This window comes from Diabrotica undecimpunctata, chromosome 6 (genome assembly GCF_040954645.1).
Source record: "Diabrotica undecimpunctata isolate CICGRU chromosome 6, icDiaUnde3, whole genome shotgun sequence".
Classification (NCBI taxonomy): domain Eukaryota; kingdom Metazoa; phylum Arthropoda; class Insecta; order Coleoptera; family Chrysomelidae; genus Diabrotica; species Diabrotica undecimpunctata.
Genome location: NC_092808.1, coordinates 93,703,037 through 93,715,907, shown reverse-complemented (window position 1 = coordinate 93,715,907; position 12,871 = coordinate 93,703,037). Strand labels below are relative to the sequence as shown.

General features: G+C 32.2%; 1 protein-coding gene across 1 annotated transcript in view; it reads left to right on the top strand.

Annotated features, from left to right (window-relative positions):
* The window catches only part of LOC140443563 (DNA damage-regulated autophagy modulator protein 2-like), a 77,999-nt gene that overhangs the window by 7,399 nt on the left and 57,729 nt on the right, over window positions 1-12,871 (top strand). Inside the window, exon 2 of the mRNA XM_072534893.1 lies at window positions 6,953-7,074. Coding sequence (XP_072390994.1) covers window positions 6,953-7,074 — 122 coding nt within the window. The remainder of the gene's footprint in view (window positions 1-6,952; window positions 7,075-12,871) is intronic.

The window sequence follows — 12,871 nt, the reverse complement described above, 5'->3', positions numbered from 1 at the left end:
TCTATATTACAAACCTCATTGTAACAAATTACTTGGTATAACTAATATTTTCTAATTTACTTCAGTTTCCATAATATGAGGTTGTACTGTAATAATTGGAAGTGCTCTTCTGGTAGTATCAACTGTTAAATTGCATTTTTTCTCGAAACCGGATGAAATTATTTAAATAAGAAGTATTTAAACAAGAGTGCCAATATTACTAAAAAATATTAATAGGTAATATTTTCTAGGAAACACAAAAAACAACTTAAACACACTCTATCTACTCAAAGGCCACATTTGATTAAGGCATATTTAGTTTAATGGGTATATTTTGATCCAAACATCTAGATGCTAGTCCTTCTAAAGTTAATACCGTATATATATATATATATATATATATATATATATATATATATATATATATATATATAATTGATGGATTCGACCGTTACTTGATGGAAATTCATTTTATGTAACAATAACACACTGAAAATGTTGTTTTCAAAACTTAAACAAAATTTATTATTAAATCTTATAACTATAGCTGTTTCAGCAGAGTGCCTTTCTCAAGTGATCTATTTTTGGCATGCGTTTACACTTTATACTCTTTAATGAAATAGGTTGAGGACGGGAGAACTGTTGGTCTCAAGTTGGTCACTCAGAATTATATTTGTGTTTTTTAATTTGTTAATTTCCATAGATTCTTACAAAGATAGCTTAAGGCCTTTATTTTGAATGTGAAGAATTTGAAATTCGTCATTAAAAGAATGATTATGATCTAGAAGGTGAAGTGCATATGTAGAATCTGTTTTTCTATTATTGAAAGCCCTTTTATGTTCTGCTATTCGTTTATTAAAATTTCTACAAGTTTGACCGATGTAAGTTTTTGGGCAATCGCCACATTTAAGTTTGTATACACCACTGTGTAAGTGCTTTTTATTTTGGCTCTTGTTGTTTCTAATATATTTGCCTAAGTTGTTGTTTGTTCTGAAAGCTGGTGTTATTCTTTTCTTTTTTATGTGTTTGGCTATTTTTGTTGATATTTCGCCTGTATATGCAATCACGCATAAGTTACTGGGTTTTTTCTCTGTTGGTGTAAATACTAATTTCAGGGCATTGAAAATGTTGAATTGTATTAACTAGTTTTATTGTATTTTTTATGGTAAATTTAGATGAAAATTTAGTGTATTCTAAAATAATCTATAACAGTTTTTATAAATCTTTATATGACGGAGCTGTATAAAATCTTTTATTAAACGTTACAAACCGGATAACCCAATAAGACATGCAGTTTCTTTTTATACAGCTCCGTTATATAAACTTTCAAAAAAACTATATTATTAGTTAGAGATTATTTTAGAATACACTACTAGTTAATAGAACTAGTTGGAGTTAATAGAACGTGACTGTATTGCAGCAGTCAGTCTATTTGTATTATTTATCTGTGTCATAGATATATAATACAAATAGACTCATTGCTGTAATACATTACCGTTCCTCCAGTACGACAGAAGAAACTGACGCTAAGCAGTCCCTGCATCTCTTTTTAATGGGCCGGGTTTATCGACCACGTAACGTTGTTATTGCTCATTTAGGCGTGGTCAAAAAATCCGGCCCATTAGAAACAGATGCAGGAACTGCTTTGTGTCAGTTTTCTGTCGCACTGGGAGAAAGACACTGTAATGCAAGTCTATGGTATTGTATAGTATATAGTTAAGGGCTTCAAGTCTATTATATAGCAAAATCAGTCTATTTGTATTGTATCTCTATGGAAATGTCACATACTATTTACATGTTAAAATAAATACCAATATTTGCAATTCACTAAAAAACATGATTGCTTAATTACTACCTTTTAACATATTTTTAATATTCAATAGTAATAATAATGTAACCTCCACAAAATAACTATATTATTTAATCTATTATGTCACGATTTTAATAGTGTTTGTCAGATGTAAGACATTTAAAATATTTATATGGGTAAATGAGCTCTAATTAAACCTTAACTATTTTAATTATATTTACTATGTTAACGATTATCACAATGTAACAATAAAACACTGAAAACTTTGTTTTCAAAACTTCCACAAAATTTATTTTAAATTCTTATTACTACAGCTGTTTCGGCTAATTGCCTTTCTCAACTTTCTCAAGTTGAGAAAGGCAATTAGCCGAAACAGCTGTAGTGATAAGAATTTAAAATAAATTTTGTGGAAGTTTTTAAAACAAAGTTTTCAGTGTTTTATTGTTACATAAAATGAATTTCCATCAAGTAACGGTCGAATCCATCGATTATCACAATATTTGAGTATATTATTCATTATTTTTGAAGTTATTTATTTATTGTCAAAAAATTTCAATCAATATTTTTGAAACATTTAATATGACCTACATGACTTTTTGGCCGTTTTGATATTGAAAACCACTTAAGTACGATGAAAATCAAATTAGCAGTGGGGAAGAGAAATATATTCTCTACATTAACATTAATCAATCGCAATTTACTTCAGTTATCAGAAACCAAAATGTCACTGAACCTCTAAAAATCATACAAACAAGCTGAATTTTCCTGAGAATGTCAATTTTAGAACCCCAAAAAGATGCAAAAAAGTTTACCGCTTTTACCCCGACTTTCCTCTAAAACGACAACTCATTGGGGGAAGGGAGGAACAGAAAAAACCGATTTACCAAAAATGTATACGCCGTAGAAAAAAATATTTAGATAAAAAATATAGCTGAGATAATTTTAAACAAAAATGTTCATCAGCATTTTTTCTGTAGTGAACAGTTTTCTCAGAAATAACGCTTGAAGCGATCGGCGATTTTGAAGTGTGCGAAATCAATTTTAAATAAAATTTGTATCAACTCGACGGTAAAAATTCGATATGTTTTGATCAGAGTGTCCTATCGACAAAAATCAAAATGCGTTTTAATGTTGAAGAGTACAGCTTCGTATGCATTCTCGAGTAAAAATCACAGTTAAAACACTTCATATACAATTAATAAAAGATGATATCTGATGGCATATGGTATAGATCAGTACATACAACTTTTTGGATGGGAAAATAAAACTGCTTTTACTATTTTCCTTAAAGTTTGAGCGAAAGTTTTTTTCTCGAGTTTAAGCGAAACGAAAAAAGTAGATTCGTAGATCGTATAAAACATTTTGTATAAGAGTATAATGTTACTATTTGTATGGGAAAATAAAACCGTTGCTTCTACCATTTTACTTATAATTTCATCATATTTTCTCTCCTATTAGAGCTTCCTAGGACTCTAAATAAATATTTTAAAACTAAAATTAGCCAAATAAATTCAGTCGTTCTCGATTTATTATAAAAAAAGTTATAAACGTCGAGAAAAGGTAGGGAGCAATCAGTTTCCACCTCAATCGGGAACTGGATACTAGGATGGGGCCAAATGACGAATGTATCGTCGACATATCGTAGCCAACAGTTTGAGCATTGATATGGATAGTGCTCGGGTCTCGAAGTCTTCCATAAAGATATTTTCAATTACTGGAGATAGTGGGGAGCCCACTGGGGCATCATTTATTTGTCTGTAAAATTGATTTTGGAAGATGAAACAGTGAAACGATATCGAAACTTACTAGAATCTTTGACGGTGAGATAGGGTATTGTTTAAGAAGTCCAATGAAATGAAAAGACTTTTGACGAAGGATGAAGCATTTTCTGAGAAATGTTGTAGAGTTTTTGCCAAGTACTTAGCCAATGGTTGTGTAGGGCAGTTGTATGCACTGACAATGGGACGTAGAGGAATATCTTTGAATAGGTTTGTTCATTTTGGATGGACCATATATTCGAGGTGTTCTGGAAGACTTTTCACGAGAAATCAGAGAATTTTTTATGTCAACAGGAAGAGAGGTTTTATTGATAATGGCTTTGTTGTTTTCTCCAGGTAGGTTGTTGGATTACTAGAAATTCAGCTCAGCGCAATGATAATCGACGCAGTTCAACCCGGAAGACTGTTGAGTGTAATATTATTTCCTCCAATAGTATTAATCTTAGCTCTAGGTTTAATATATATATATATATATATATATATATATATATATATATATATATATATATATATATATATATATATATATATATATATATATATTGTAACCATCAAAACTACCTCCGAAAGGTAAGAGCGAATGTAGAACAATAAAACTTACAACTCTCTTTGGGAGCCAATTGTTTGGCCTCATCTAGCTGAGTCTTCCAGGTGTGATAACGTCTTATCTTAAAATGTAAATCTGAAAAATTAATTTGGTGGGGACAAATAAACCAAGATAGTAATTAATTATATTTATTGTACAAAAAAAAATAATTGAAATTTTAATATTAAATAAAAAAGAACAAGCAAGTTCTGCTTAAAGCTTTACATAAATTTGAAATTGATACTTATGGCTTCATTTGGTTGACAGGTCTTACTGATATCTTTTGATGTTGACAGGATGGATTATAGCTGAATGAGTAGCTTTTAGGTTGGTGGAGATATCGGGATCAAGCCCGTTGTAGTTCTAAGAACCTATTGAGTTCTGCATATCTGCTGCAGTTGTCATCCCTCTGTATGGTGTACCATCAGGTTTTTAGAAAGTTCCACCTAACAAAAAAGAACAGGAAAAAATTATTTTAAACCAAAAAACTAAAATAATAAATCTTAGCGACTGCATATGTATTAAAATATTTCCTTGCCTTATGAATATTGAAAATAATTACAATATTAAATTACAGATAACAAAATTATTATTAAAAAAATTAGTTAAATTATATTAAAGATAAATATAATGATAAGATATATGTATAAAAAGAAGTCCAATTATAAAAAGACACTGGATATTGGTTAAATATTAAATATAACTTACCCCAAGAAAATATTGAATTAATATAAAGGAATTTTCAATCCAACCTTTTTTATAGATAAATGATATTTATAAAAAATATGCCACTGCTACAGAATTGAAGTGACATGACAAAACAGAGTTGCCAACTAACAGATATAATTTTTTGACTGAAGTGTGGTATAGAAATTTATATATGGTCTATCGCATAGAACACAATAGGGTCTAAATACAGGAATTAGTATATTAAGAGAAAATTAAAATTGGAATTTAGATTATTACAGAATATTTAGTAAATGTTAAATAAAGAGTTGAGCGCCAACTATTTTTAGAATAAAAATAGTAAAATAAAAGAGAAAAGTGAATAACTAAATAAAATAAAAAAGTTGAAATAAAATAATATTTTTGGTAGTGTTCTCTGATTGTATTCTTAGATTCCAGTGATATTCTGCTGTCATCTTGAATAGAAGAGTCCCTTTTGAGTTTCTTTTTGGCCTAATTTACTTTTTTTGTGGCTTGCTCTGGCACGATAAACTCTAAATCAGTTGGGTGTTCTATTTCGGATAGTCAGTTGACTTTGGTCTCTTTTCACCTTTTGAAGTTATATTAATTTTGCGCGTGTCATTAGGTGTTTCCGAATTATCGTCTTGTGGAACTACCGGTAGTGTGTTTAGACTTGCGGCTTGGGAAATATCAGAGGGAAGAGGAGATGTTTTGTTCGAATTTTCTGATTGATTGATGATTGATGCTATGTGACCAGGTTTTTTACAGTAGAAACAAATCATTTTATCTGTGGATAAATATATATATATATATATATATATATATATATATATATATATATATATACAATGATGTATCTTCCATCAAGAATTCCATATAATGGAACTCTAGGGGTAGTTTACCCCCTGCATGGGGTTGATTAACTCGAACTCACTGGATACTCATAATTACTTTATTTATTGGTTCTCTAAGTACAATAAGAGAGAGAGTACCCAGTTGACGGATGACAACACTAGCTCCGACTGTTAAGCCTTAATTCTTAATTCTTAATGATCTACTCCAGTTATTTTCCGGGTATTTTACGCACATGCGTTTGTTTATGCATTCCTGTTTTTCTAATATAATTTGTACACATTATTAAATAAGCTTTTGATTAAATTGCAAATTTCACTAGTTCAGCGCGTGTTCTAGTTACACCGATATTTTCAATATCATAAACAAACAATCGCATTGAGCAATAAGCATAAAGCATATTATTAAAAGGATTTTAAATTTTTAAAATGAATTGGGTTACTTAGATCTGATTTCTGGATGCTTAATTAAATCCCGTTATATATATATATATATATATATATATATATATATATATATATATATATATATATATATATATATATATATATATATATATATATATCTATATTGTTTTTTTGAACTCGCTTCTTATTTATGTATTATCCAATTTATTCTATGACGCAGAAAGACAACTCTAGAATTCAAGCTAGCCAAATGAGATTTCTCAGAAGAGTGAAAGACTTGAAAGATAGTCAGTGAAATAAAGAAGTAAGACGAAAACTAAATATCTTTTTGAACAATGACAAAATAAAATGATTTTGAACAAAATGGAGACAAGAACTAAACAAATCCTAAATTGTAAACCAATAGGTATAAGAAGCGTAGGCCTAAGGATAAAACCGAGATTGATTTTGGAACGGGTAATAATTGTTTAATCCCTGGAATAAAGAAATATACCATCTTGTATTTCAGGCCAAATCTGAATTTTAATATGATATAAATGCGATGCAAAGTTTGAAAATGGCTCCACGGATAACGTAAAAAGGAAAACGAATGAGTAAACGCGTAAATGTGAACCGTCGGGGATTGTAACGAACTGAGAGCGGAGCGGTAATCTGAAGGCTGACCGATGTTGAATATGTGGAACATATTTAACGAAAATTTTGCTATTTGACACTACAGTCTTACATTTTTACAAACTTACAATTTTAGAAAAATTATTATAAAACCAATATAAACAAAATCATCAAATTTAATTAAGTTAAGTTTTAAGTAATATCCTAAACGTTAAACAATATCTAATTAAAATATTTTCAGGACATCTCTAGCTTTCCACTATGAACACATATCGGCATATGTTCCTTATATTAGTGACACTGGAACCATTGCTCCAGAAAGTTGTATATTTGGTCAATTCCTAAATATAATTTGGGTGATACGTAAGTAGAATATTGATTTTATTTAATACATATTACTAGGTTAATTAAGTTGTTTTTGTGGGAAACGTGTAGCAGGTTAATTCAATCAAGTCACGAAATTTGTATTAAAACATCAATATTTACTAGTTTTTACTTTTGATATGTAGTGAAGCTATATGTTTGACGTTTCGATTTCGACTTCCAAAACAAATCTCAAAAATAAACGCATTTAAAATTGAGCGATAGTAAAAGTTATATTTACATGTTTCAACAAACTAAAAGAAAAAATTACAAAACTGTTTATTGACTATGGTCCAAAATAGCATTCAGTTTTCACGAGACTTTTAAAATGCTGTCACAATTTTTGTGCACTTTAAGTTTCGAGGTCAACCTATAAAGTAAAGTTTATAGTTGTCATTTCATTTTTAAATTGAATAGGATGACTTTTATTTATGCGGTTTATAGAGCCCAATAACATCCGAATTAGCACAAAGCCAACTCGACATAATTGAAGGGCTTAATGTGAAACAATGACAAACCTCAAAAAGGTAAAAGTGAGATATTTGACTTTGAATTATAAAAATAATATTATAAAATCCAGTAACAACTTTTGTTGTTTTAGTTTAGATCTATCGATGCATCATGCCCTATTGAACTATAGTTAAAACAATATTAATAAAATTACTCCAAACTCGAAAAAAATAGTCTTTATTTAAAAAAAATGTGGCTTGTTACATTATTACATTCATAATAAATATCCAAAATTTTATTTAATTAACCAGTTCGGCGACCTCATCAGCAACATCAGAGCTGACATCCTCTCGTAAACTATTGTAGAAGGAATTATACACTGAAGGTATGTAGGGTAATAATGATCAAACATTTTCTTTTTTGCAATCCGAATGGGCTCAATATACTTCTCTTGTAAATCAGATACAGAAAGCACATTTGGACGTCTCTTCTTGACAAGAGTAACGGGCTTGTAGGTACTATTCACAGAATGCTTAACGTAAAATGCTTTTCTGTTCTCACTCTTGAATAAAAAGGAAAAAAACAAAAAACAGGAAGAATCCAGAGATTGCTGGTCGTCAGTGCGAGTACCCTTTTTAAGTGTTCTCTAGGAGTGGTTGTACATTAAGGAAATCTTCCTGCTTCATAACAGTTAAGTTGAAGGGCTTCTTTTTATTGGATTCTTTTACAATTTTATGCCACTCCTCAGGAATGTACACAAGCGGAGCATACTTTCTACGTCGTTTTTTATAAAAGCAAAATCCCTGTCAGAGGGAAGGTGAGTGTGTCCGTTGACTAAAAAATGGTGTGTAATAGACTTAAACTTTTGTTCCTTTACTAGCTGAAACCCTAAAGATATTAAAGCCAGTTTTGCCCGGGACAATTATCCGTGAAGAAAACGAGATGTTCTACTTCACCTATATTTGGGCTCAAAAATTTTGCGTATTGATGCAATTTCATCACTTCCTCTTTTTGCAACGTTTTCCGTCCAGACAAATATATGACCAGCGTCTTCCGTACAATCATGGATTTCTAGAATATACATCCATATCTTCCTGCAATAAAATGCAGGACCAGTGGTTAATTTGGGAATCGGTAACGCTTGATGCAAGTCAAACGATATAACACATGTCTTCTTATCAATTTTGGACCGGGCTTTTCAGTAATTGTTGCATTGCCTGAGCCTTGCACTTGTGCAAGTTAAGTCTTGTTGTTAATTCGCTATAATCTTTTTTTTTCTAATTTTGCTTACTCTATTTGGATATTAATTTCGTCGCATGTCTTGCGAGTGTCTGATTTTGTCAACTTGAATCCAATATTATACTCGGTACAGAATATCTCACGGTAAGTATACGTCTTAACTGGTTGAATTCCCGCTTCTTTATACCAAGTGACATATCGATCCGAATAGATACTGGCTATACTTATGTTATGGTCCAGGTAAACTTTATTCATGTTCTCTTGTCGACTGTAGTGATTTTTTTTGTGTTTCCTCTGTTGTCTCTTTCTGGTACTAGATATCCTTCTATCTTCTTGCGAACAATGTTGTTTACTCTGCCCCCAGAAGCTTGAAGTCCACGGATATTTAAGAATTCTGTTTTATAGACATGTTTAGTTTCACCAGTAACATTAATGGAATATACTGCATTGCTCTTTCTATGCGATTATTGATGTTTTTGCTTCTTTCGTTAGAACCTTTTCTTCTTAACAAAATCTATACATCCGAGTAAGTAGCTATTTTGTAACTCCCATGAACCAAGGTTCCAAAACTCGTTAAAAATATTGCTCTCGTGGCATTGAAGCTTTCCCCTACACTTCTTAGTGCAACTGCAAGGCAGTCCCAATTTTCGACTAGGCACATTTTTTTTCGTTTTGTCGCCTACATATGGTTGCTCTAAATTTCGTCGAATTTTTCTTTTTGATCTTGAATAACAGTGTTCATTTCTTTGTCTCCATCGACTTGTTGAAGTTTTGTCGGGTGTGTTTGGTTTTGTCCTTTTTCTTGACCGACCTTTTTCATTATCCTATAACAAAATGCAATAATATAACAAGCCATGTCACAAGCCACTACAATGATACTTTAATCTTGAATGGTAATAATGTGACAAGCCACATTTAACAAAAAAATTACATACCGCCGTATTTTTATCATTTGAGCCACTTCTAGTTTGTACATAGTCAGGGTCACGGTCACTGTCATCAAACGTCGACTCAACTTCAGTATTTTTCTTGCTAGAATCGTCAAAACTCACAGGAATATCCGAATCGCTTTCGCCAATGTTCGCGATTTCGATGTGGCTTGTTATTATGTCGAGTAGATACGACTCATTGTTCGTCTTTTGCTGGTTTTGGATGTTTCGTTTCTGGATGTTTTTGTTGTCCTGTTCTAGACTATTGCCTCTTCAGGACGTGTTTTGCTTTTTTGTGGGTTTTGGCACTGGTTTTGGTGTTGTGATCCCTGGTGTGCGGAGTGTTGGCCTGGCCGTGGGTCGTCGGGGGAGCGCCTGGACAATCAGAGGTGAAAGGCATTGTTGAAAACGGCTCTTTTCAGAATTTGTTGATCTAAAAATGAATTAGTAAATATATATAATTTAAATTTATGTGTTTATTATTGTAATTGGTAAATGTGTGACGCGCCGCGGGAGGGCAGCTGTGGCTGGTACCTCAACAAATAGACAGGTATCATTGTGCAATGGGATCGGGAAACTACAGAAAACCGATCCCCCCCTGTCTATAGCAAGCTCGAAGTGAGCATTTAGTATTGGATGCGACGGCGGTAATATAGGGGAGTTGCCTCCTGTATATCAATGTATTCATCAGGAAGATCATTGAGATACTGTCATATATCGATAAAAAACCCGAAATTGAACATCCATTCTTTATTCCCAAAATGTCGAAATGCATATCCCTACATATCCAAGAATTGTATATTCTCTACTATTGTATATTCTCTACTAAACCAATGTACCTCGGTATTAAAAACCACGTCGCCATATTCAGATTTTAATTCTTTCAGGAATTATTTAAATTCACAGTGATTTAACGCTTGCGACTTTATAAAATCGATTAGTTTAATTATTGGGATTGAGACATGTGGCAAATTTAATTGTTTCGCACACAAATTTTCCTGGTGAATTATGCAATGATTAACGAGTACTTCCCTTCCTGTGACCATCTTAATGTCTTGAAATAGCCTTCCTGATACTCCTACCTCCATGCTTGACATTGCTGGTGCTCCATCTGTCGATATACCAATAATCTTTTAATACCACGTAAAAGTATAGCCAATTGTGATATATCGCTAATATCGCAACTGTCATCAAGTTCCAAAGAACAGTATTCGAATTTTGGAATGCGTTCACGAAGCGTTGTTGCCATGTTCTCGGAGAAGTCTTCAATTTTCCTTGCAATGGTGAATCTTGATAAAATATTGTTTGTAAGCAGTCAGACATTCTTTTATCCTCTCTTAAACCATAAAAGTTTCCTTTTTTTGTTGGCCTTTACTATCGTTTTTGATAAAAAAGCATAATTTTCAAAAATAGCCTGTTGTTTTCTTAAATTTTTCTACATTTGATTAAACTTATCTATCCAAAGTTGTCCTGTTAAGTTTTTATATTGTTATTCATGTTTTGTATCGTAATGTCTTTTTATGTTATATACTTTTGATGTCGATACAGTCTCTGAGCATATGAAGCCTCCAGCTTTATCTTCGACGAAAGTGAAACAATAATCAAATTTCCACTTTTTCTTGGAAATGCCTGTGATCATCTGCAACCTTCCGTTCTATTCTTTGCTTTTCCGACATGCTATTATAAACTAAAAATTTGAAAGTTAAAAAACTTTCATTAATTTTGAAATAAAAACTTTAGAGATATAAATTCGCATTTAAATATACAGATAAATAAAATACATTTACAGAAGTAGAAGAAATGAGGAGGTGTCAATCAAAATCAATCATACAAGGATCTCGTAAAAATAAAAAGACTGTGGATAAAAAAACTAGAGCCAAGCTTAAGCGATACAGTACTCCAGTGGGATGTCGTGTGTTTGTTCCATGTAAACACATGAACAAAGGTATGAAATGTGCATTAGTTAGACCTATAGATGCTATTTTTGTTCGAAATATCCTCTACAAAATACCTGACAAAAACACGCAAGATAACACCATTGCCAGTTGGATAAATCAACGTAACATAAAGCGGCGAAGGCCTAGGCCTACCTCTGAAAAATCAAAGGCTAAAAGTTTTAGTGTACAATATTCTATACTTTCATCAACCGGTAAAGTTATACCTGTGTGTAGGAAACTTTTCATGCATATTACTATGGTGAAGGGAACAAGATTGACTAATATTTCTCAAAAGGTGAAAGAGGGAAAGGCTGTTAAGGATCAGAGGGGTGGCGATAGGAAGAGTCACAAATCTGCTGCGAACAAGGAATCAGTCCGCCTTTTTTTGAGAAATTTAAGAGGAAAAGAAAGCCACTAAGTTGTGGCTAATATACAATGATTCTGTACTTGATAATCTTAAAGTTAAGAAATCTATGTTTAGGAGAGTTTTCAATGAATTAAATATCGGATTTTCATAACCAGCTTCTGACGTTTGCAGTAGATGCAATAAAATAGATCTTCAGCTGAAAATTGAGAAGGCTAAAGCTGTGAAAGACTTGGTAGTGGTCAACCAATTTATGATGGAGAAAAGAATACACAGATTAAGAGCTAATGCTTTTTATGGGCTCTTAAAGGAAAACAAAGAAAATGAGGTTACTTTCTATTTTGATCTCCAGCAAATTCAAGCACTTCCCAAAACTCCTATTCAAGACGCTTTCTACAAAAGACAATTAAGTTTTTACTCTTTTTGCATTGTAGCATCAAACGCACACAACCCCATATTTTACGTATGGACAGAAGAACTTGCAAGAAGGGGTGCGACCGAAGTTTCATCTGCACTTATAAATTTCTTGAACTCCGCTAATTTTTCAAATGTAACAAGACTGAATCTGTTCTGTGATGGGTGTGCCGGTCAAAACAAAAACAATGCCGTTGTTCACACATTAGTGTATTACTTAGGATCAGTGCAAAATGCTTTAGAGGAGATTGTTCTAACATACCCTGTTCGCGGGCATAGCTTCCTCCCCGCTGATCGGGTGTTCGGAAGGGTTGGAAAGTGACTCAGGAAGCAGCCTACCATTGCAACAAAGGAAGAGTACTACAATGTATATAGTTCTGTTGGAGAAGTACGGAAACTTGGAGAGGATTGGGGATTGATTGAGGCTAAAAGTTTGGCTACACGATTTAAAAACATTGAAATGA